This window comes from Chaetura pelagica, unplaced genomic scaffold, assembly GCF_000747805.2.
Source record: "Chaetura pelagica isolate M959 unplaced genomic scaffold, ChaPel_1.0 scaffold430, whole genome shotgun sequence".
NCBI classification, from domain to species: domain Eukaryota; kingdom Metazoa; phylum Chordata; class Aves; order Apodiformes; family Apodidae; genus Chaetura; species Chaetura pelagica.
The window spans coordinates 783,360-808,236 of record NW_009952159.1 but is presented as its reverse complement, the minus strand read 5'-3'; the positions used below and the strand labels follow the sequence as shown (position 1 = coordinate 808,236).

At 51.0% G+C, this 24,877-nt stretch overlaps 2 protein-coding genes across 2 annotated transcripts in view; both read left to right on the top strand.

Moving 5' to 3' along the window:
- GDPD5 (glycerophosphodiester phosphodiesterase domain containing 5) overlaps positions 1-6,360 on the top strand; it is a 122,675-nt gene extending 116,315 nt beyond the window's left edge. The window contains exons 15-17 of the mRNA XM_010007188.1: positions 982-996; positions 5,449-5,561; positions 6,245-6,360. Of these exons, the coding sequence (XP_010005490.1) occupies positions 982-996; positions 5,449-5,561; positions 6,245-6,360 (244 nt within the window). The remainder of the gene's footprint in view (positions 1-981; positions 997-5,448; positions 5,562-6,244) is intronic.
- An 11,367-nt stretch (positions 6,361-17,727) lies between these two features.
- Positions 17,728-23,709, top strand: KLHL35 (kelch-like family member 35). Its single transcript, XM_010007197.1, has 6 exons — positions 17,728-18,617; positions 19,984-20,168; positions 20,716-20,834; positions 21,334-21,522; positions 21,926-22,114; positions 23,521-23,709. The coding sequence occupies exons 1-6, from the start codon at positions 17,728-17,730 to the stop codon at positions 23,707-23,709; spliced, it is 1,761 nt and encodes a 586-aa protein (XP_010005499.1).
- The last annotated feature ends 1,168 nt before the right edge of the window (positions 23,710-24,877 follow it).

Below are 24,877 nucleotides of genomic sequence, written 5' to 3'. Positions count from 1 at the left end.
GGAAGGAAGGAGGGAAGGAAGGAGGGAAGGAAGGAGGGAAGGAAGGAAGGAAGGAAGGAAGGAAGGAAGGAAGGAAGGAAGGAAGGAAGGAAGGAAGGAAGGAAGGAAGGAAGGAAGGAAGGAAGGAAGGAAGGAAGGAAGGAAGGAAGGAAGGAAGCTTTCTTGCAGCATTTCTTTTCTACTCTCATTGTAAGTGTGATACAAGTGAGAAGAGCTGGAAACTGCCACCAAGATCCATCATCCTGAAGCACTATGTGTCCAATGTAGCAGGGCCAGAAGTCTTCTTTGAGATCTCTCCTTTGGGATAACTCAGCCCCAAGTGGAAGGAAGAAGGAGATACTGCAGCAGCAGGAGCTGGGCTCTCTGCAGCCAAGGGCTTGCTCTTCAAAGAACCTTGGAACAAGATAGACCTATTTCCCTGCCATTCCAGTTTCTCCACCACATGAAGGACTTGGTAGCAACATTGGGGTTATATCCAAAAGAAATGGCAGCAGAATTGCCCAACTACTACCTGCTGTTGTGATTCAGCTCTGGGAAATGGGGTTTGGCACGTGACCTTCAGCGTTGTGGTTGCTGGTTTTGGTGGGGTTTTTCTGTTTGTTTGGGCTTTTTGTTTGGTTTTTTTTTGCCCCCAAATCCCTTCTTTTGGGGGTGCAAAACACAACTGCTTCCTCCATGCAAGGATGAGGGGGTGGGTGGGAACAGAGCCACTGCTTGGATGTGCTCGTCCTCTCTCCTGTGCATGGCTTGTCTCTCCTCCATAGCCAGGGGTAGGGATTGCTCCTGCTCTTCTGCTTCAGCCCTGGTGACAGGATCCTGGCAGCCTCTCCAGAGGGGAAATACCAACTGTGATGACTTCTAACCAATCTTCTTTTTTATTTTTTTTTTTTGTGCCTCTTTGCCTTGTTTATTTTCTTACTGCTCTGACTGTTGTGCATGTTCCTCCTCTTTCTCTCTCTGCTGCATTCTGGCATCTCACAGCTATCACATGATCAGGTAATTCTGGTGCTTTCCTCCTCTTTCTCTTTTTCATTCAACCTTCCTTTCTCTCTTTCTTCCTCCCTCTCTGCTATGGCTTCACTGCAGATGGACAGGGCCCAGCTTTTCATGATGCTTTCAAACATCTGGCTTCTCAGGGGGACCATAAGGGTCTGAACATCACATAGTCCATAGCCATGAGCACCACGGGAGCCTCATGCTGAAGCCAGTGGATGTTTTGAAGGCCATCTGACCTTCTGGTACAATGATCCAGCCTATTCTGAGGTCCCTGCAACGTGTTGTAATTGGGAGATTCCTAGTGAACATAATTCTTTCTCCATGGAAATAATCCCATGCAAAACACCCCCTTCCTTCCTGCACTTACCAGAGGTTTTTGAGACCAACGTCTTCTAAACTGGACAAAGCTCAAAGAAATCATGTAACCTGTTCAATTACATAAAGTGGTTCTTCTCCAGCCCTGGGAATGAATTAATCAGGCTCATGACTGGAAAGGTTTGGCTCATCAATTGCTGCCCTTGGAGGCTAGGATATTTCAGGAGTCTCTTCCCAGTTGCACCACTGTGAAACTGGAAATTCAATGTGAAAAGAAATAGTGTTGCACCCAGGGATGGGAAACGAGTCCGGGATGCTGGTTTTGAAGTGCCCTCAATAAGAAACCCAGATTTCTCCTTGCACTGGTCATTTCCCCACCAGTTCTTCCCACCCCCTTGGCGGGAAGCGCTGTCACTCTCCTGCAGTGAAGCCATCCCCACCTCCCTACTGGGACCAGACTCTCTCCACGTGTTACCTTCTCCATTCCTCCTGCTGTGTGGCTTGGGGTTGAATTTCTGAGGACTTGGCTACTCCCTATCTGTGCTTATCTGCTCCCTGTGCCCACCCACTGTTTTGGGTTGACCACCTACAAGCGTTGCTGGTCCACGAGGTACCTGGGACTCGTGGCTTTACGTCCTCGTGGTATCTCCCCAAACCAGAACCTGGCTATAGGGCTGGGCTGAGTCCTCCCATGGGTTGCAGGGAGGTTGGGTGTTTTCCCTCCCCTCTCACCTCCCCTTTGCTCATGGGGAAGGAGAAGACAGCTGGAAGAGTTGGGCAGGCTTTAGGCAACAGTGGTGGCAGGACGGGGACTGTGGTTGCGCCTGGCTTGGCTCTTTGCTCACTCCATCCTACCACCTCAGCACCAACCAACCCCATTTTCTCCCCAACCTGCCCCTCTCCCACCCCCCTTCCCGTGCCATTTAGCATCTCTCCTCCAAACCAAGGGGCAGGGCGTGGCCCTAACCTGGTGTGTGCTGTCTCTGTTGTTGTCCCAGTATTTTTTAGTCTGTTCCCACCCCGTGTCCGTCTGGTCTGCTTTGATGCCAACCTCCCAGAACAAGACCTACCTGCTGTCTGTCTGGCCTTTTTGCACGCTGCTGTCCCAAACGTGGCCGATCACAACAGAGTCCAAAGGGGGTAGGAGAGGTGCTATTTTCTATGAAACAAGCTTTCTTGGAGGCTCAAAAAGGCAACTGAGCACAGCAGAGGGGATTTTTTGAGCGGTGTTGGTCGGAGTCGCGTCGTGGTTAAACGTGGGGGTGGCTCTTCTGAGAAGGTATTTCCAAATACCTCTGAAAAATGAGGTCACCCTCTCCTGGCTTGTTCAATGGGAGCAATGCACCCCCGTGAGAGGAGTCATTGTCCCCTCCAGCATATCACTGACCATAGGATGGTTTGGGTTTAAAGGGACCCTCAAGTCTCCTCTAGTCCAAACCCCCTGCCATGAGCAGGGACATCTGCAAGTACATCAGGTTGCTCAGAGCCCCATCCAACCTGACCTGGAATGTTTCCAGGGATGGAACATCTCCCACCCACCCCTCTGGGCAACCTGGGCCAGTGTTCCAGCACCCTCATTGTAAAAACGTTCTTCCTTCTTGCCTAAATCTCCCCTCTTTTAGTTTAAAACCATCACCCCTTGTCCTGTCAAAGCAGGGTCTGTCTCACCAGCCTGGGTCTGACTGCAGCCACCAGGAGAGATGGAGAGCAAAGAGCAATGCTTGTTGCACTTAGCAGGAGAGGAACCCTTGGTCCCTGCACCCCTTTGAGGCTGGGTTGTTGATGCCTCAAAATGTCCCATGTCCCTCCAGGGGACATCTAGGACTTAATGCAATTCATGGGCAAGAGATCATTGTGGCTGTTGACCATGCAACCCAGCCTGATGCTGGAAATGCTGATGTTGTGGGCAAAAAAATAGGCTTGTTGTAGCAAAGTGTTTTGATCCTGATTATCATAGGATGGTTTGGGTTTAAAGGGACCCTCAAGTCTCCTCTAGTCCAAACCCCCTGCCATGAGCAGGGACATCTGCAAGTACATCAGGTTGCTCAGAGCCCCATCCAACCTGACCTGGAATGTTTCCAGGGATGGAACATCTCCCACCCACCCCTCTGGGCAACCTGGGCCAGTGTTCCAGCACCCTCATTGTAAAAACGTTCTTCCTTCTTGCCTAAATCTCCCCTCTTTTAGTTTAAAACCATCACCCCTTGTCCTGTCAAAGCAGGGTCTGTCTCACCAGCCTGGGTCTGACTGCAGCCACCAGGAGAGATGGAGAGCAAAGAGCAATGCTTGTTGCACTTAGCAGGAGAGGAACCGTTGGTCCCTGCACCCCTTTGAGGCTGGGTTGTTGATGCCTCAAAATGTCCCATGTCCCTCCAGGGGACATCTAGGACTTAATGCAATTAATGGGCGAGAGATCATTGTGGCTTTTGACCATGCAACCCAGCCTGATGCTGGAAATGCTGATGTTGTGGGCAAAAAAAAATAGGCTTGTTGTAGCAAAGTGTTTTGATCCTGATTATAGTTCAAGGAGTGTCTTGTGCTCTCAGATCCTGTGCACTTGCAGCCTTATTGACCTTAGTGGTATCTACCTGCATGAGACAATAAGGGAAAAAAGGTCATCTTCCATGGTTCAGCTTAGATGATGATGAGAGAAGAAAAATATTACTTTATTATTATTAATAATAATACTGCTACTTTAATGTCTTTGCCTCCTTGTGCTTCCTCTGTGTTGCTTCTGTCTGTGGGTCTGTGAGTTGTGTTGTGTTGCCATCCCACCTTTTCTTTTCTCTGTAGCAGAGCATCCACCTCCATCTGCACCCTTGGTCAAAGCCTGGTGGCTTGGTGTCACCTGCTGGGATTTGGGAAGGGGATGGAAACTCCAGCTAGATTTTCCTGGGGAAATTGCAGACCTCTTTGGTGGGTGTCAGGCTGATGCTGTGAAGCCAGGCTGGAGATGTGTGGGGCTCCTCAAATCTTCTGCTGCTGGGGTTGGAGAGAGGGTTAGAATTTCAAGAGAAGGTGGTTTTCACCTTTATTTGAAACAAATCAAAAAATTAAAACCATCATCACCTTCTCTTGTGTGGCTGAGCCACTAGATGGTGCCAGAAGATCAGAAACCCCATAAGTCTCCCTAAATCCCTGTTGTTTCTCCACCAAACAGCCTGGTGGCTTCCTTGGTGCTGGCAGGGAGAATGGGATGGACTTGAAGTCCTTCCTCTGTCCTCAGGAGGTGGGACAAGTCGGTGGGATGGGGACTATGAAAGCCTGGCCCAAACAACATCCCTTTGCAATGGGATCTTGGGTATGGCTGCTTTGTCTGAGCCCACCAAGCCTTTTTTATTCCCATATTTCAGCAGCAACCTGCTGGCTCTGCTCTAGGGGTGTTCTCAAGCTAAAAAACTGCTTTAAGAGCAAAATCCCTCCCCTGAATGTGCTGCCACTGCTGCTTCTTAACCTCAGTAAATTTCTTGACATGCATTCAGTGAGGAGGATAAAAGTCTGGATGGTTTTAAGTCAAGCCAAGTTCCCACCAGCCTCATGTTGGTGGCAACTTTTGGTGGACACTGAGTTTCATCAGGGCTTTAAAAATGGGGGGGTTTGGATAGAAGAACTTAAGCAAAGAGCTGGGATGTGGGGAGGGGAGTTCTCCGGGAAAAATCATGCTCAGGGGACCCCTGTGCCACTGTTTGAGGACAGTGTCTTTGTTGCATCTCATGTTTGAGACCTTAGTTTGTCTTCTGGTCTCTCTTCTCCCACAGGAATGACCAAGTCACAGGGAGGGAAAGGTTGTGGCTTCTTGCCTTGCCTTGGCCTCTTGTTCTGTTCCCTCTTCCCAGCCCTTAAAGTCAAAATAGCTGTACCCCTTCAGGACAACTGAAGTTTTTGGTGAAATTAGTGGAATTAAGAGGTTCAAGGTGGTTAAAGATGACCTGCTTGTGTGTCTGCCCCCCTTTGAGACAACATGCTCATCTCTGAACGTCCTCCTGCCACGTAGGGCTGTGTAGGTTCAAGGGATAAAAGTGTGAGGGTCTCTGAGACTTCTTGGCAGTCTCCACATTGTTGGTGGCCACCTGCATGGAGGTTGTTCCCATGGTTGAGGAAACCAGCCCCCCCTGAGACCCAACTCTTGCCTTGCAGGTGGCGCATGGGGAGCATCAGGACCTACAACCCGGAGCAGATCATGCTCAGCGCTGCCGTCCGCCGGTCCAGCAGGGATGTCAAGATCATGAAGGAGAAGCTGATCTTCTCGGGTATGGATGGGGCTGCTGGGTCAGAACCCTTGGCTTCACCCCGCAGCTCTCTGCTGGAGGAGGGAGATGGGTTGGGATGGAAGGGGAAGCTGATCTTCTCGGGTATGGATGGGGCTGGTGGGTCAGAGCCCTTGGCTTCATCCCTCAGCTCTCTGCTGATGGAGGAGATGGGTTGGGTTGGAAGGGATCTAGTTCAGCCCCCCTGCCATGGGCAGGGACACCTCCCAGCAGCCCAGGCTGCTCCAAGCCCCATCCAACCTGCCCTTCAACACTGCCAGGGATGGGGCAGCCACAGCTTCCCTGGGCAACCTGGGCCAGGGTCTCACCACCCTCACAGGAATTTCTTCCTAACATCTAATCTAGACCCCTGAATCTGACCTAATCCTGACCCCAAACCAATTATTTCAAGCTGGGAAAGAACTTCTTCCTAAATTCCATTCCAAATCTCCCCTCTTCCAGCTTAAAACTGTTCCACATTGTCCCATCCCTCCCTGCCCTTGTCCCAAGCCCCTCCCCAGCTTTCCTGGAGCCCCTTCAGGCACTGGAAGCTGCTCTCAGGTCTCCCTGGAGCCTTCTCTTCTCCAGGTTGAACACCCCACCTCCCTCACCCCACCTTCACCAACTCGCCCTGACCTTCCCACCACCCCCGCGACAACATCTCCCCTTCTCTCTCCTCCCCCCAGAGATCAACAGCAGCGTGGAGACCACGGACGAGCTGTCTCTCTGCTCTGAGAATGGCTTTGCCAACGAGCTGGTCACCCCCACGGACCACAGGGACCCCAGGCTGCAGATGAACTGAGGGGCTCCAGTCCCACCCCGCGCTGGCCGGGGCAGCGGGACCCGCGCTCTCCTGCCATGGGAACCTTTCAGGATCTTGTTGGGCAGAGACCCCTTCACCACCTCCCATCCCTCTCTGCTCCACCTCCCTGGTGTGTGAGGTTGGGGGGGCTTCTTTTTGTAAATATGTAGAAAAATCGGATTATTATTATTTTTTGTTTTGTTTTGGTCTTTTTTTTGGGGGGGGGTTTGAGTGTTATTTTTCCAAGGGCATGAGTGGAAATCCCGTGTTTATTAAATCCTCAACCTTATGGATGAAGTTATTTGAATCTTGAGGCCTGACCCCCCTTGGGGGAATTCTGGGAAAAACACATTGGATGTGTCTCCCTCTCCCTTTCCCTGCTCTACTTTTTCCCCTTGGTGCAGCGACTGTGTAGCTGAATGTTGTAATATTCTTGTGAAGTGTCATTTTCCTTCTGGGTTTGGGTTTATTTTTGGTTTCCTCCTCTTTTCCCCCTTTCCTGGGCAATGAAGTTTTAGCTCTTATGCAATGAGAGGCTCTTTGGAAGAGAGAAGCTTTCCTGGGAGAGGAGATAGCACTGCTCTTCCCTGCTGGAGTTCAGAGCCAGGGAAGGGGTTGCACTGGCTCAGTCACTTGGGCATCTTCTCCCTGGCCCATCCTCTTCCCCCAAAGCCTGGATGCTCACAGGGGATGGGCCTTCTTGCAGTGTCCTACCATGGACCTGAAGGCAAATACTGAGCATTGGCTGTAGATTGGCTTCTGGTGACCTTCCTTCCTTCCTTCCTTCCTTCCTTCCTTCCTTCCTTCCTTCCTTCCTTCCTTCCTTCCAACAAACAATGCCATGGGCTCCATCACCACTCAGGCCAGGCTGAAGTGCCTGCCACTCCAAGTGGCATTTCCAGTTGCTCCTTCCTTCCCTGTCCTTGCACCCTCCAGGAAGGGAAGGTGCTGCAGTGGGAGCTTCCCTCTCTCTGGGCCAAGAAGTTGCCCACAGGTGAAGGAGTTGTAAATAGTTTGGAAGGTGAAGCAGCCCTGGATTATAATTTATTCCTGCAAGGAGACCTTTCCTCCTTGCTTTAAGACTGGGATCTTTAAAGCTGCATGTTGGTGTCCTCCAAAGGAGGGACAACCTTGCAGCAGATGCTGACAAGCTCTTGCCTTCAAGAGCTCTCAGTGTGTTTCCAATGCAAAAGGCTTTAAACCAAAACCCTAGACCAGAGGTTAAAAGTTAACATAATTGAATTTTCTTTAAGTTTACCCAAAATCTGTAGCGAATTATTTTGGAATAACAGCATCTTACACTACTTGTTAACAAAGAGTAGAAAACAGATTTATCTTCCTTACATCCCTCCCTACACTTAAAACAAATGACAACTGTGAAAACCAAAATACTAAGACTGCGAGAAGCTGGTAACCAGCTGACAAAGTTACAGTTAAGACTCTCTAAGCATAAACATTTTTTAATATAAAATTCACTATGTTCCTCATACTTGTGCCACTCAGGCTTCCTAAACTCAGATTTTTTTAGCAGCTGTTATTGGAGCCCTGCAAGTGGAGAGTTTCAGTAAGTCAGATGCTGAATTTTAGGCTGTTTGTACATGACAAATTTTGAATAAGGACCTTTCCACTGAAATCCAATGACCTGGAAAGATACCCAAGGAATTAAACAGAAACGTTTGCTTATGCCACCAGTTACTTTCAATAATGATGTTTGCAACATAAAACCCTGGTACAACAGGGTCATGATTGATTGATTGAATTGTACTGAATAAGATAAGCAGCCCTCAGATGGCTTCAGTGGCTTGATCCAGCTACTTTGTCATCACAACAAGATAAAAATGACTGTTCATATGTTGATTTAACTACAGCCAGATTATTCAGGCTTAACCCACACTGATTTTAATAGCTTTTAACTTTATGGAAAACTTGATGGGCCTTTGTTTCTCATTTGTTAACAGCTCAGTCCCTTCCTTCCTTCCTTCCTTCCTTCCTTCCTTCCTTCCTTCCTTCCTTCCTTCCTTCCTTCCCTTCCTTCCCTCCTTTCCCTCCTTCCCTCCCTTCCTTCCCTCCCTGAGTTGGGCTCTCTGGACAGCCCAGTTGGCTTCCAACAAACAATGCCATGGGCTCCATCACCACTCAGGCCAGGCTGAAGTGCCTGCCACTCCAAGTGGCATTTCCAGTTGCTCCTTCCTTCCCTGTCCTTGCACCCTCCAGGAAGGGAAGGTGCTGCAGTGGGAGCTTCCCTCTCTCTGGGCCAAGAAGTTGCCCACAGGTGAAGGAGTTGTAAATAGTTTGGAAGGTGAAGCAGCCCTGGATTATAATTTATTCCTGCAAGGAGACCTTTCCTCCTTGCTTTAAGACTGGGATCTTTAAAGCTGCATGTTGGTGTCCTCCAAAGGAGGGACAACCTTGCAGCAGATGCTGACAAGCTCTTGCCTTCAAGAGCTCTCAGTGTGTTTCCAATGCAAAAGGCTTTAAACCAAAACCCTAGACCAGAGGTTAAAAGGAAAAAAACCCAACAAAACAACCCAACGAACCACTCAGAAACCAAACAGTTGTTGAGTTTCATCCCCTCCCTGAAGCAGCTCAGAGCCAGCCCAAGTGTGGTCTCTGCTTGCTGCTCTTGACCTCCCAGGCCTGGTGGAGAGGAGCCAGTTTTTGGGTCACGTTGCTGTTCACCCAGAGCTGGTTCTCAGGGCAGCTGAAGCTGGAAGGGCCTTGGCTCTGTCCCTGTGGCCTTCTGCTCTTGGGTTCCTCCCTTCTTGGTCAACACCACCTGAGAAATGCTGTTGAGTGCCAGTTCCCTCTGAAGCCTCCAAAGAGATGGGACCATCCAACCTGTTCATTGTGGAGAGAGTGGGAGCTGAGGCTGAGTCTTCAGGTGCTGGCCAAGCTGGGTTGTAGAGCCCACGTGCAGCTGGAAGAAGTCACCTTGCAGAGGAGAAAGATGGTCTGGGGGATGCTGGTGTGCATCATGTTCAACACAACAACACAGCAGGCTTGAAAAGGCCAGAAGCAAGTCAGGCTAAAAACAGCCTTGAGGGGTTTCTTCTTATTTGGGCAGCACTGGGCTGCTCTGTCTTATTTTTATTTTTAAGCTGCACTCCAGTAGCATTTTGAAACCCCAGAGTGCTGGCTGAGTGTGTGAAAATTGGGGGTAAAAGTGGCCAAGAGAAAGAAAAATACCCCTATTGCTAATGACAACATGAATTGTGGTGCTTGAATAAGCACCTTCCTCAGCAGTGGAAATCAAGATGTTCATTCCTTTCCATCTTCCCTGGGTTTTTATGAGTGGAGGTGGGATAAGACCCTGGTCTGTGCTCTCTCTTCCCTTCCCCAGATGCTGTTGTTCTGTATGGTAAAACCAAGTCTGTGAAACACAGTGTGGGGTGTTGTTTTATTTCTGCAGAACTGCAAGATTTTGGTGGGTGTGAAGGCTTTTGAGAACAAAGTTGCTTCTCCCTTCGATGTGGTGCTGTCTTGAAACATTCCCCAGTGGGTTGTCCTTGCCAAGTGAGAGATGTTAAATCTCAGCATCTGTTGATAATCACCCTGCATGTTCTGTTTTGATCCCTGGAGATGGACTTTATTGACAAGGTCAAGTACTTCGAGGCTTGGAAGTGTCCAAAACAATCCAACAAAGAGGTGGTCTCACCATTTTTTCTTTCCCTGCTTTTTGGAAGATGAGACCCCAGCTCCATGTGTGATGCACTGACTGTTGCCATCATCGTCCTGAGTATTGGCTTTTTTTAAAAAAGAAAAAGAAAAGGATGATACTTTTTGATGAAGATAGAGCTAGACCAAAATAAACTCTGCAATGCTCTGTGAAATAAACTATTTCCCTGCCAGTCTGTGCTGCTGTGGTGTGTTCTGGGGTCGCTTGGAACGTGGTGCCTTCATCTTCTCTCTGTGTTTCTGCTTGTTTGTGCTTTGTGAGGGAGCTGAAGGTCTGACCAGAGGGAATCTTGAGATCCATACAGTTGTGTTGCATCTCCTCTTGATGACACCAAGCTGAATGGGGCAGTTGATGTGCCTGAGGGATGGGGATGCCACTCGGAGGGACCTGGACAAGGTTGAGAAGTCATAGAATCATAGAATCATGAAGGTTGGAAGGGACCTTAAAGATCATCCAGTTCCAACTCCCCTGCCATGAGCACGGAACCCACCACTCGACCAGGTTGCACAAAACCTCATCCAACCTGGTCTTAAAAACCTCCAGGGATAGGGCATCAACAACATCCCTTGGCAATCCATCCCAGCTCCTCACCATGAGCCCATGTGAAGCACAAGAGGTTCAACAAGGGCCTTTACAAGTCCTTGCACATGGGTTGGGGAAATCCCTGGTATCCATACAGGCTGGGGGATGAAGGGATGGAAAGCAACCCTGAGGAGAAGGACTTGGGGGTGTTGGTTGATGAGAAGCTCAGCATGAGCTGGCACCATGTACTGGCAGCCCAGAAACCAACTGTGTCCTGGGCTGTGTCACCAGCAGGGTGAGAAAGGGGATTCTCCTCCTCTGTTCCACTCTGGTGAGACCCCCCTGCAGCGCTGGGAACAGCTCTGGGGTCCCCAGCACAGGAAGGACACGGAGCTGTTGGAGAGAGGCCAGAGGAGGCCCCGGAGATGCTGGGAGGGCTGGAGCAGCTCTGGAGCCAGGCTGGGAGAGTTGGGGTGTTCAGCCTGGAGAAGAGAAGGCTCCAGGGAGACCTGAGAGCAGCTTCCAGGGCCTGAAGGGGCTCCAGGAAAGCTGGGGAGGGGCTTGGGACAAGGGCAGGGAGGGATGGGAGCAGGGGGAAGGGTTTCCAGCTGGCAGAGGGAGCTGGAGCTGAGATGGGAGGGAGAAATTCTGTGCTGTGAGGGTGGGGAGAGCCTGGCCCAGGTTGCCCAGAGAAGCTGTGGCTGCCCCATCCCTGGCAGTGTTGAAGGGCAGGTTGGATGGGGCTTGGAGCAGCCTGGGCTGCTGGGAGGTGTCCCTGCCCATGCAGGGGGTTGGAACTGGATGATCTTTAAGGTCCCTTCCAGACAAAACCCGTTCTATGATTCTCTCCCACCCAGGTGTTCTAAGCCAGTAGCTGAAAAGCTTTCCTGTGGAGAGGAGGCATCTGTGCAGACTTGAGTCTTGGACCAGCAACTGTAGAACAATTTTTGAGCATTCATGGCCACAGGGGGTCAATGATGCACCCCTGGAACTGATCAGGCAGCAGTTTGAAACCAAACAAGCAGGAACCCATTTCTTTCTAACACACACTATGCAAGTCATTGCCCCAGGGTGCTCTGAAGGCCAAAAACCATAAGTGGGTTTAAAACAGGAATAAAAGGCTCATCCATCCATTAGCACTAAGTAAGCACCACAGCTTGGGAAGTCCTTGAGTAGTTCTTGGCTAAATGTGTGTTAAGGGAAAGGCTGGGTTGGTGCTTGCTGTATTGATATGTTTATGTCTATGTTTTTATTCTTTACCCCAGGATCTGCTCCCAGAGTGATTTGGGTGAGAAGGGGAGCTGATCTGGCTTATCCTGTGTTTGCCCTTTGTTCAGCAGCTGTTTTCTCCAGCCCCTGAAGGGCTGCATTTCACTGATAGCTGGAAGGGATTAAAGTCAATGCAACATTATCTCATGGCTGGTGAGGGGTTGTCAGTTCCATGTCCTGAATTTGTCTGGCTCTGGGAATACCTTGGAGTGTTAAATATAACGTTGCCCAAGGGAGGAGGGAGAGAGCTCCTGGTATCTACAGTGTTGAATTAATCCCCAACTGGGGGCTGTGGGTGTGGAAGGATATTGCAAAGTCAAGAGGGAGAGAAATGAGAGTCATGTAGGCTGTGCCTGTAACTCACATAAAAGAGCTGAGGATTGGCTGCTGGCTCTGAGCCCAACTGGCCTGGGACAGCCAACATTCTGCTATTTAACTCCTTTTCTTCCTCTCTAAATCTGCCCTTATTTGTAAGAGCTTAGTGGTGCAGCTGGGATTGTTCTCATAGTGTCTGGGAACCTTCCCAGCTCTTTACATTTGCTGGTGGGGTTGAAGTCCTGGACTCTGGGAGATGATGCTGATGTGGCCACATCTTGGGCCCACACAGTTTTCTGTTGTAAGAAGCATCTTTTATCTCTCTGCTGAAAAACTAAACCTGAGGCAGTGGCCACCAGCTTGCAAAGCCCAAACTCAGAGTAAGCAGTAGCAGCAACATAAGACTGAAGGCTGGTTCCCCTCCTCCTGGCTCTTGGTGCTAGTAACCCCTTCTTGGCCAACTCTCTAGACAAGGTTTCAAACTCAAGATGAACAGTGACCACATGTGAAATAAGAAACAAAGGATTTTTTTTTCCTCTTCAGCCTCTCCCTCTCTTCCTTCTGGACCCTGTTTCTGTTCCAGTTGTTTATCTGCTCTTACTCATCTCCTGGGTTCTCCTGCTTCAGTCTCTTCTCCTCAGTGCTGGTGACTGCCCTTCACTTCTGCTGCCTGGCTGAGGGTGCCAAGAGGGTTTCTCACCTCTCTCCATGGAAAGAGCCATGGATGCTGGTGCCAGGAGTGCATAGACACCTGTCCTGGATAGAAACCATCTTCTTCTCTTGGGCATTTGGTGGAGAGATAGAGACCAAAGCTGTGAAGACAGCCTGAAAGAGCTGGGGTTGTTCAGCCTGGAGAAGAGAAGGCTCCAGGGAGACCTGAGAGCAGCTTCCAGTGCCTGAAGGGGCTCCAGGAAAGCTGGGGAGGGGCCTGGGACAAGGGCAGGGAGGGATGGGATGAGAGGTAATGGCTTTAAACAGAAAGGGAGGAGGTTAGACATCAGGATGAAATTCTTCCCTGTAAGGGGGGTAAGACACAAGCCCAAGTTGTCCTGAAAAGCTGTGGCTGCCCCATTCCTGGAAGTGTTGGATTGGAGCTTGGAGAAACCTGGGCTGGTGGGAGGGGTCCCTGCCCATCCAGGGAGTTGAAACTGAATGATCTTCAAGGTCCTTTCCAACCCAAACCAGTCTGGGATTTTATGATGATCAAGTCCCAGTGCCCAGCTCCCTCCAGATGTCTCACCATGGCCTCCCTTACCTGATGGATCCAAAACTCTCTCTTCTCCTTCCTATTGTTTTTTTCCCACATCTTTTTTCCTCATTTTCTCTTCAGCTCAGCTGCCTCCTTTCTCCTGCCTGTTGGTTTCACCCCCTGACACACAGAACCTGCTGCTCCTTCAGGAGGCTTTGGTCCTACATTCACACAGACCTTCCCCCAACAGGTGCCTGGAGCTGCTGCTCCTGGGGTTTCCTTCTGCACCTTTTCAATGCTTGTGGCTTTGTGCCTGGGAGCTCCTGTGGGGCATTTGTAATGTGCAGAAGGGATTTTTGGCAGTGAATTGGGATTCTAAGATCACAGCTTTTGGTGTCTCTATCTGCCTGGGGAGAAGCCCCAGGGAACTGGGAGCAAATGGAGGTTGGGCTCCTGCATAAGGTGGCCTTACAAGGTGCTGCCTAGCAGACACCCCTTTTGAACACCTCTGCATCCTCTTGCAGCTCTCTGGGGTGGTAGATGCCCTCAGTTCCAGGCAAAAGAAGATGCAAAACTGTGGGTTGTAGAGCAGCCCTTGCACCGTGGCAGCTGCTCTGGGCAGCGCACAAGGAGACCCTGCAGAGATGCAGCCTGGCTCTAAAAATCTACTTCATATGTGGCTTGTCATGGACGTGGGGACAGTTGAACCCTGCAAAGCCTTCTCATTGTGGTCACTGTGTATTGCAGGTCTTAGTAGCTGGTCCCCTCCATCCCCCAGGGCTGTTCAGACTGCTTGAAGCTGGGTTTGGGTTTTGATACTTCCTGGCTGCGAGGAGATGCCAGCTTTGGCAACCTTGCTGGAGGGTTTCCAGCACTCTGGAGATCTCTGTTGCTGCACCCCCACAGGGCAGGATCTGGGCTGTGTTGCCATTTTGTCCTGATGGCCCATTTTTTGGTCATCTTTAGCTCCATCCCTGCATGGACACAGTTGCCCCCTGGTCGGTGCAGCCTCTCGGTCCCAACTCTGTAAGGCTGGAAGGTCCTAAGAGCAAATCCCCCCCCCCAGCTCAGTGCACAGGCTGGGAAACCACAGTCCCTTCCAGGTTGCCAGTGATTCATATGCAAATGTTGGGAACAAGCAGGATGCCAACTTGTGCCCCTGCATCCCAGCCATGGGGTGAGGAGAGGAAGGGATCAGCCAGCAAAAGCAGCCCTGGTGCCCCACAGAGAGGTGGTTGCACTGGGATGGCAACGTGCAGGGGACTTGGTTTAATTAACATTTCTGTCTGATGAGAAATAATACAAGCTGTTCAAAGCCACGCTGGGCAAGGCTGAATGCATCAGATTAGGGAGTCTGATAATCCTCAAGCACAGGTTTCGTGGAGCTTCCCCAGGGCTGCTTTGGTTCCTGCTACGAGCGTTTAAAAATCCATCCAGCAACTGGGGTCGAGTTGGAAGGGAAGGTGCAGAAAAGCCACATGAGGCAAACCCCCCCTTCTGTCCTCATCCTCCTCCAGGATCTAATTACCTCATCAGCACACATTAATGAGCAGGACTGCACCTCCTCCTTGACCCCATCCATTCCTCCTCCCGGAATCTTTCTGCTCCCAGAGCTGTACTTGCTTCCTCAGCTTTGCTGGGGTTTCCAGTGAGACGGAGCCTCTGTCCAATGAATCATTCCAGCTGGACCTCCATTTGCTCTCCAGATGGCTCAGCCCTCTTAAGCTGCCCTGGTGTGCTATATTTTTCTTTTCCCTGAGCTGTGATGGGTTTTCCCTGGGTCCTGGCTCCTCCCTGGCTGGCTGTTATTGACAGCTGCGTGGCTAATGCCCTGTAGATCTCTGGCATGTCATTCAGGAGAAACAAAAGCAGATTTCTGCCCCCACCTCTCTGGCAGGGAGGATAAAGGACATGCTTTTGTGCTTCTTCCCCAAGCAGAAGAGCTGAGCGTGCTGTGCAAGGGGGACCTGTCTCTGTGCAGAGCCCCAGGGTGGATGGGAGCTCTCCCAGAGGGAACTTGAGTCTTCCTTAGGTCCCACCTGGAGAACACAACCTGTGGGGCAGGTAAGGGTTGGGCTTCTTCTTGGGGAGGCTTGGAAAAGAATGAAATGGCATCAAATATAATGCAGCATTTGCTGCTGGGTGGCACTTGGAGGGAAGGGGGGGTGACCCTGAGGGGAGTGTGCACGGGTGAGGGTGTTTGTCATCATTTGTCTTATGGGGAGGCAGGAGGGATGTGAGGTGAGGAAGGGCATTTGGATTAACTGGGGAGGAAGAGGGGGGAGTGTCTCTTTTTCTAAGGAGATCACCCCAAGCTGGTTCTTCAAGGAGCTGTTGGTGACCCCGACAGTTTGGGAACGCGTGGGGATCAGGGAGAGGAGGGAGGAGGTGGATGTGTTTGTCTTTCCTGGTTGGATTCGTGTGTGTCTGCAGACCTTGGAGTTTGCTGTGCTGTTTGCAAAGGTGTCTGTCCCCAGAGAGCTGCCTTTGTTCTAACTTCTCCACGTGACTTTAAACCTCCTAACATCAGTTCCCTCCATGCACAGCCCTGAGCATCCGTCAGGGGTGTTTGGGGTATTTAGAGCCTTCTCCCACTCCCATGGGATTTCTTAGATCTTTAGGTAGGGCTTGTCATGCTCCCTCACTGCTCCTCAGGTCTCTGCAGCTCCCCTGTGGCAGGGGCAGAGGTGTTTTCCCCATTGCTGGGGGATCTTGCAGGCACAGAGGAGACAGTGATGCTTTCTCAGCATGATGGGGTGAGGATCCTCAGGACTAGTTTGGTTGCCCTACACGTGGCTCCACCTGGTGCAGGTGTGGCCAGGAGGTGTTCCCTGGAGCACAGGAGAACCTGAGCACCTTTGGGGGCTGTAGTCAGACCTGAAGGCTGCCTGGGAGATGCAGGTGTAAGAAAAGAGATTAAGAACTGGAGCTAAGGCAGGACTTTTGATTCCAGGTGATCATCCTCAAGGGATGTGCTACCTGCCCTCCTGTAAGGGAGTCTGTGGACATCACAAAGCCCATGATGTCTGGTAACTTGTCACCCACTGGGGACTGGTGCTCCTGCCAGAGACTGGTGGTGAGATGCTTCAGAGCTTGACTCAGGGAGGGGCTAGAGAGCAGAGCCTGAGCACCCCCCCCCAAAAAAAAAGAGATCTCTTTGCTGTTATAGAACCTCAGAAAAACAGTCTGAAAGCTGCATGGCCAAGGTAGAAGCTGGGATCAGGATCTCCTGACTGCCCCCCCTGGCATCCCCCACTCATGTTGACTTTCTGCCATGCTCTTAAAGCCCAGGTGGTGACATTTCTGTCCCCCATCCAGCTGGGCAGAGCAGTCAGGCAAGTGCAGGGAGACCCAGGTTCAGTCCCCTCCTCGCTCTTCCCCCCAGGTCAGGGATTTGTGCAATCGTGAGGGGTCAGGGCAGTTTTTCTGGAGAGAAGTGGAAGGAATGGAGCAGAGCCAACCTGGTAGTAGGTCTAGGGTGGTCGAGGTAGTTGTTGAGGGTTTGTGGTCTTTGATTCACTCACCCTTGTGATAGAATTCTAGATTCTAGTCACTGTCATGATGCTCCTCTGCTTTTCAGCCCCCCCCCCTCTGCAGGCAGAGCCCCTTCTCCCCAGGGATTTCTCCTTCCAGTGGACTTGGCTGCCTCCCCAGAGTTTGAGCAGGGATCACCTTTTTGGATGTGCAGCTCCAGGCTGAGCAGAGGGCTTTCCCTGCCCAGCAAGGATGGGTCATGCTGCCCACACTGCCAGTGCAAACTGGGAACCATTGCAGTTTGAAAGAGACAAGTTGTCTGCTTTACTTTTTTGCACTTCACTTTATGAAGGTCTTTAGGAAAGGCTTTTTCATCATCTGGAGGAGAAATCTAGCAGGAGGTGATGTCAGATGTAGAGATCTCTGGTTTGGGGCAGCTCATGTCATAGCTGCCTTTAGCAAATCCCACTCTCACACCCTTACCTCTGGATTTCAGCCTGGATTAAGACACTTGGGGAACCATGGAGGAGAGAAAAAACCAAGATACTGTATTTGATAAGATGGGGAAACCAGTTAAAAAGAGTTAAGAGATATCAGAGAAAGGATGTCCAGGTGTTTGGACAGTGTAGGTTGGGCAAGGCAACTGCCTTGGAAGGAACATCTCCTAAAGGCAGAAGAGGTTGGTCTACTGGGATAGGGTTGGATTGGAAATATCCATCACTCTGCTGGGGTTTGGAGGAAACGTTGGTTACTGAGGATCAGCCACGTGTGGGGATGAAGAGGCAGAGTCTGACTGTGTCTGGGCTGGAATCTGTGCTTCCCTGTGGCACCAAGAGAGGTGCCAAACTCATTATATTGTTGGACAAGCAGATCTTTCACCAGTGTCCTGTTCTTTTGTCTCCTCCACCGCTTCCCAGTCAGGATGCATCGGGTGATGAAAGAGGAGTCAAGTTTCAGGACAGGCAGCCTGGAAAACGTGACAAGAGACCCAAGCAAAGCAAAGCTGCACGTGAAGCCCTGCAGTGGGTCCTGCCATGCTGAGCAGATCCTCCAGACACTCAACTCCTACCGCCGGAGCGGCACCTTCACTGACGTGGTGCTGCTGATTGATGGGCAAGAATTCCCCTGTCACCGTGCCACTTTGTCAGCCAACAGCACATATTTCAGGGCCATGTTTGGTAGCAACCTCAAGGAAGGCCACCAGGATATTATCAATATCCAGAAGATTTCTGCTCCCACCATGTCTCTCCTCCTCGACTACATGTACGGGGGGAACATCATCATTCAGGAGGACAACGTTGAAAGCATCTTGGAACTGTCTGACTTGCTGCAGATCTCCAAGCTCAGAGATGCTTGTGTCACCTTCCTCGAGGACCAGCTCCACCCATGTAATTGCCTGGGCATCATGAAGTTTGCTGATTCGTTCTCCATCACGTCCCTGACCGAGAAGAGCAAGAGGTTCACGCTGGAGTGTTTTGTGGAGGTGTCCTGCCATGAGGAGTTCCTGGAGATGGATGTGAAGGAGCTGGTTGAGTATCTGTCTGATGAGCAGCTGGTGGTGCCCAGGGAGGAGGTGGTGTTTGAGGCCGTCATGCGCTGGGTCCGGCACGACGTGCCCACCAGGAAAGCAGCCTTGAAGGACCTCCTGGAGCACGTGCGCCTGCCCCTGCTCCACCCCACCTACTTCCTGGAGAAGGTGGAAATGGATGGGCTCATCCAGGACTCCAAGGAGTGCATCCCCCTCCTGCACGAGGCCCGCAAGTACTACATCCTTGGCAACGAGGTCAGCTCTTTGAGATCCAGGCCCAGAAGGTAAAACGTGGTGTTGTCTTTGCTAGACCTGGATGGTTGAAGTTGGTGGGTCTTAAACGTTTGTGGGAGTTTGTGTAGTGATAGGATAAGAGGGAACAGCTTTAAACTGGAAGAGGGGAGATTCAGATTGGGTATTAGGAAGAAATTCTGTGCTGTGAGGGTGGGGAGAGCCTGGCCCAGGTTGCCCAGAGAAGCTGTGGCTGCCCCATCCCTGGCAGTGTTGAAGGGCAGGTTGGATGGGGCTTGGAGCAGCCTGGGCTGCTGGGAGGTGTCCCTGCCCATGCAGGGGGTTGGATCTAGATGAACTTTAAGGTTTCTTCCAACCTTAATGATTCTATGATTCTATAAATCTCCCCTCTTTCAGCTTGAAACTGTCCCCCCTCATCCTGTCACTCCACACCCTTGTCAAAAGCCCCTCTCCATCTTTCCTTTAAGAAAGTCCTGAACTGCTACATAACAGGGTCCCCATGGTGACCTCCTGAAGGATGAAAACAATAAAAATTCACTGGAGATAAATCCCACCCCCCAGCATCCCCATTTTACCTCCTTCCTTTTACAGACTTGGGCTTAAGAGAATTGTCTCAGGCCACACCAACTTGGAACCAAGTCTTTCAAGTCCTGTTTCCCCCCTCCCCCCCCTTCTTCTCCTCTCCCCTCCTGCAGAGCTGTTCCTCACTTGTCACCTTCCAGCTGGCAGGAATTTCCTTCTCCTGCTGTCTGTCTCATCTGCTCTCTGCTTTTAGGGCTGGAGAGGGTGAGATTTCCTGGAAACACTTCTCTCTCCAGGCAGAGAGCTTGTTGGAGGCAGGATGCCAGGAACAGCTTTCCACACCTTTGGCTGTGCCTTGAGGATTAGGTTTGATTGTCCTGGGAGGGGGAGGGTGGAGACAATTTCATGAAGAACTTTTAAAGGTTATTCCCATATTTTATTTTTTCCCCATTATGTGGTTTGGACCCTTTTCTCACTCAGTCTGGGAGGGTCCTTTGATTTGATGGTGTAGACAGACGGGAAGGTGTGAAGGGGGTGAAACAATTTGCCCAGAAAATCAGTGGCAGGTCATAGAATCACAGAACGGTTGGGGTTGGAAGGGACCTCTGGAGAACATCAATCTAACCCCTCAGCTAAAACAGGTTCACCCAGGTCAGGTTGCACAGGATTGCATCCAGGTAGCTGTTGGCTCTGTCTAGAGAAGGAGATTCTGGGCAGCCTGTGCCAGGGCTCTGGTACACTCAACATAGAGAAGTTTTTCCAGGATGCAGGAGAGGATCTTGGCCCATCTACTGGACCTTCCTGCCAATGTCCCAGGTAGGATGATGTCAAGGAGTATCCTGGCCTGGAGATTTACCCAAGCCTCTCATGGTCTAGGTTCATGGAGCTGGCAGAAGTCATCATCATCATTGGGGGCTGTGATAAGAAAGGCCTTCTGAAGCTGCCCTTCACAGACCTCTACCACCCCAAGAGCAGGCAGTGGACAGCCCTCTCCAGTGTGCCTGGCTACACCAAGTCAGAGTTTGCTGCCTGCACGCTGAAGAACGATGTGTACATATCAGGTGAGATGCCCTGGACCAGATGGTCCCCTTCCTGGTTGTAAAAAAACCATCATGACCTCTGCTTGGACATCTGCTCCTTAGTTCTATTGAACAGGACTCAGCCACATGCATCCCAGCTTTGGAGCAAAGTCACTTCTTGGTGAGGTTTCTCCTCGGGTGGTTTGGCTTTTGCTGTCCCAAGAAACAATTTCACCTTCAAGGGGGGAAGACACCAGTATGAAAAAACCTTCTCCTCCTGTTGGACAATTTGTTAAAAGTGCTCAGCTGTGGGATGAGCTGATTTTGGTGTGTCCTGTTCCTAAACCATCAGAGTCTCCTGCTTGTCCCTCACTTAAAATGTAATGCCCAGCAGAGGAGCTCTATCTAAGGAATGGAGCAGTGTGACAAGTGCTTTGAAGTCCAGAGGGTGTCTGCCTTGGGAAGCTGAGTTTACGTGGCTGTTACCCAATATTCTGGCCTAAGTTGTCCCACTGCAGGAGGAACTGGGCACCGCTGGTGTAGGGAGGTGATGGGGCTGTCCTTGGGGTCACACTGCTCTCTCTTGCAGGAGGACACATCAGCAGCAGTGATGTTTGGGTGCTGAGCTCCCAGCTGAATGTCTGGATCAAGGTTGCTTGTCTGCAGAAAGGTCGGTGGAGGCACAAAATGGCCACACTGCAGGGCAAGGTGAGCCACGTGGAGCACTGACCCCACTTCAGGTCCCACAAGAACCTCATGTCAGTGTGTGTTTGTCTTCTGGGTCATTTAGAGATGGTTTTGATGGGAGAACAAGTAGAATGTAACCAAGACATCATCAGTTGGGTTGGGGGTATGTTGTCTGGAGCAGCCACAAATGAAGTTGTACCCTGAAGACCTACAACGGGATGGTGCAAGTCTTCTGCAGGGAGCTGGGTTAAATCTTTGGGTGAAAGATTGTGTGGGGTGTTCCAGAGAATCACAGAATGGCTTGTGGTAGAAGGCACCTTGGATGGTCATCTAATCCAGTCCCAAGGTTTTACCACGGCTTGATCATAGACTAGTTTGGGTTGGAAGGAACCTCAAAGATCACCTAATTCCAACCTCCCTGCATGAGCAGGGGACAGGAAGGATGTCTGTCTTCCTGGCCAAGTCCCAACCTCCCCTCCAGGAGTTTCTAACCAGCCTTGCTTTGCTCCTTCTGTGGCAGATCTACGCGGTGGGAGGCTTTGATGGCTTTTTCCGCCTCTCCAGCCTGGAGTGCTACGACACCTTTTCCAACAGCTGGTCAACCTTGGCCCCACTGCCTCAAGCTGTGAGCTCAGCTGCCGTGGTCTCCTGCCTCAACAAGCTCTATGTGATGGGTGGGGCTGTGGATGACACCTCCAACACCGACAAGGTATTGCTGGGGCACCAGGAGCGGGCAGGGACCTGGAAAGGGAGGTTGGCCTGGGGATGTGGAGGGAAACGGGGTTGTCCTTCAGCTTCAGGTTGGGGAGTAATGCTTCTGGTCTCCTGAGCTGCAGGAAGAGCCATCAGTGCTTCTCAGCTCCATCTCTGAACTCTTAACCATGCACTGTCTAGGTCAAGGACATGGGGACTCCTGGTTTGTCTGGGGGACTTGAATTCAGGAGGGAATGTCAGAACCTCTCATCCCCTTGCTCACTGCTCGGGTTTCTGGGTGCTGAAGATCCCATCCATGTTTCTGGCCCCCTGTGCTATTATTTCCAGTGAACAGCAGCTTCAGCCAAGCAGGAAGGTGTGGTCAATTCATGTTCCCATAGCTGTGTTTCTCCTCCCAGGTCCAGTGTTATGATCCAGAGGAGAACAAGTGGACACTCTTGTCTCCCACCCCTTTTTACCAGAGGTGCATCAGTGCTGTCTGCTTGGACAACATCATTTATGTTGTAGGTGGGCTCCTCAGTAAAATCTTTAGCTATGATCCAAGGAAAGACAGCTGGCAAGAAGTGGCCACCCTCCCTGGACCTCTGGTAAGGAAGAATTTTAGGAAAGAAGTTCAGAGCTTTCCTCTTCCCTCTAGGATGGGAGATCAGGGTGCTTTGCTGGGGTGGAAAGCAAGGAAAATCCATGGTGGGTTTGGCTCTGAAAACGTGTTGTCAGGCACTGGAAGGGGCTGCTCAGGGCAGGGGTGGTGTCCCTGCCCTCGGGGGGACTTCAAAGCCTTGTAGATGTGGTGCTGAGGGACATGTAGTCTAGGTGATCCTGCTCTGACAGGGAGGTTGGACTAGATGATCTTTTGAGGTCACTTCCAACCCCTAAGATTCTGTGATTCTGTGATGGGTTAGTGGGCTTGGCAGTTCTGCATTAATGGTTGGACTGGATGATCTTAAAGGTCTTTTCCAACCAAATTGATGTGATGGTTCTATGTGGGCATGACCCCTGAGGAGCAACTCAGACACAGGTACTCTCACCTTCAGTGTCCATACAGCCTGGGGGATGTCTCTTCCACAACAAATCCAAGCTTTCTTGCTGTGTCTCCACTAGCTGTTCAGGCCAGAGAAGTGGATCTGTAGAGTGAAAACACTGGTGTTTTGAGGACCTGTTCTCCACACTGTGTGTTGCAGGGTGAGGGTTTTATTGGTCTGGTCTGTGGACTGAACACAGACTGGTGGTGGTTGTGTCTCTTGGTTCAATGTGATGATGGTTTTGCACCCCAAAGCCAGGCAGCCCTGTGAGCTGTGGCTCAGTGAAGAGGGATGATGGGACACAGCTCAGCTCAACCTCAACTACAAAGCCCACGTCAGTGCACCCTTGTCAATGACCTTCACAGGGAGGTGCTGGCTGGCTCTCTGACCTCTTGGTGTGCTTGTGCGTCCGTGCTGTGCTTGGGGGACTGCCAGGAACAGCAATGGTCTCATCACAGGCTTGAGGAATTTCAAGTGTCTAAGCTGTTACCCAAGCAGTAAGACTGCAGCACCCCAAGAGCCAGACATCACTTATCCTACCTACTTGCCCTGCCTTCCTTTGGGCAGGGGAGAGTTGATCCCATTGCAGTGCTGAGCCCCCTTTCCTAATCACAGAATCACAGACTGGTTTGGGTCTGAAGGGACCTTCATGAACATCCAGTTCCAACCCCCTGCATGGGCAGGGACACCTCCCAGCAGCCCAGGCTGCTCCAAGCCCCATCCAACCTGCCCTTCAACACTGCCAGGGATGGGGCAGCCACAGCTTCTCTGGGCAACCTGGGTCAGTGTCTCACCACTAGTGAAGCATTTCTTCCCAATATCCAACCTATACCTATCATCTTCCATCCTGAATCCCTTCCCCCTTGTCCCATCCTTGTCCCAAGCCCCTCCCCAGAATTCCCGGAGCCCCTTTAGGTTCCAAAAACCTGACTCACTCCTCAACTCTTGCTCTTCCCTTTTTTACTTTCCAGGAGAGCTGTGGCCTGACAGTGTGTGGAGGGAAGATCTACATCCTGGGTGGCCGAGATGAGAATGGAGAAGGCACAGACAAGGCCTTCACGTTCGACCCGGCGACGGGGCAGGTGGAGCAGCAGCCGCCGCTCCAGCGCTGCACCAGCTACCACGGCTGTGTCACCGTCCTGCAGCGCAGGGACAGGTGACCGTGGGGCTCCACTTCCCACCTGGAACCTCCCCTTGAGGCAGTGGCCACCCAGCACCTGGGCAAACATCTCAGCATTGTGTGGGGAAGGGCAAGGAGGAGCTGCTGAAGGAGGTTTGGTCGAGCCAGCCCCGGAGCGGCGTGTTTGTTTGCCCTGATGGTGCCAGTGGCTTTGAGGCTGGTCTAGGGGACAGGATGAAAGGGTGCTGGGCTGTGTGAGGCTGCACCCCAGACCTTGCCACACTTGCAGCCCCTGGAACAACTGAATCCAACCTTTGTGCAGGTTTTTCTGGCAGTTTTCTGTCATGTCGACCACGGGTCCTGGCTCTCCTGCAAGGACACTTATCTGCTGCTTTCTGAAGCCCAAGCCTGTGCCATTAACAATTACTGCTACAGGATCCAATTCTTTAGCTAAAGCTACGAGATATCTGTGCATTTACCTTCTAGAACCCTGTGTCAAACTACAGTGGTGGCCTAAAAGGTCATTAATATCCATGAACAGCCAGTCCCGAGACTGAGACTTCAAAGCTGATACCCCAAGAACATTCATCCACTTCATTTCCAAAAACCTGGTTGAGTAGTCCAAGCTCTGACTCCATTCTGCACATGTTGGATGAGGGTGTAAAGCACAGAGTGCTTTTTTCATCCATGCTTTGTGGTTGGGCTGCTGTCTCACTGTGTCATTGAGAGGACAAGTGAACCATGTAGCCAAGACTCCTTCCCTCAGAGGGCAGAGGATTGATTTAAAAGACTTGTAGATGTGGTGTTTAGGGATGTGGTTTAGTGGTGGCCTTGGCAGTGCTGGGTAAATGGTTGGACTGGATCATCTTAGAGGTCTTTTCCAACCAAAACAATTCCATTGCTAATATTAACCTGTAGGAATCAATGAAGACCTGAAGCATGGTAGTCACAGAACCACATCTGGCTCATTCTGGCTCTGGTGTCTGCTAACAAGTATTAAAATAAACTCTATACTTAACAGGTTTGATTGAGAGTCCCTGGGAGCTTGAATGTGCCCCTCATGTGGAAGGCAAGTGTTGGATGACACACACCATGTTACTCCAAGCCAGTTGGTCTCAGACCTACAAATGATCCTGAGCACCTTTATTTTGATAGAATAGCCATAACTTTTGGTGTCAGTGTCTTTATTCCATGACTGGAACTGGTGG

Coding starts and splice junctions, on each gene's coding strand:
- KLHL35 (XM_010007197.1), top strand. CDS start 17,728: ATGCATCGGGTGATGAAAGAGGAGTCAAGTTTCAGGACAGGCAGCCTG. Junction 18,618..19,983: donor TTGAGATCCAGGCCCAGAAG/GTAAAACGTGGT, acceptor CTCATGGTCTAG/GTTCATGGAGCTGGCAGAAG. Junction 20,169..20,715: donor GAACGATGTGTACATATCAG/GTGAGATGCCCT, acceptor TCTCTCTTGCAG/GAGGACACATCAGCAGCAGT.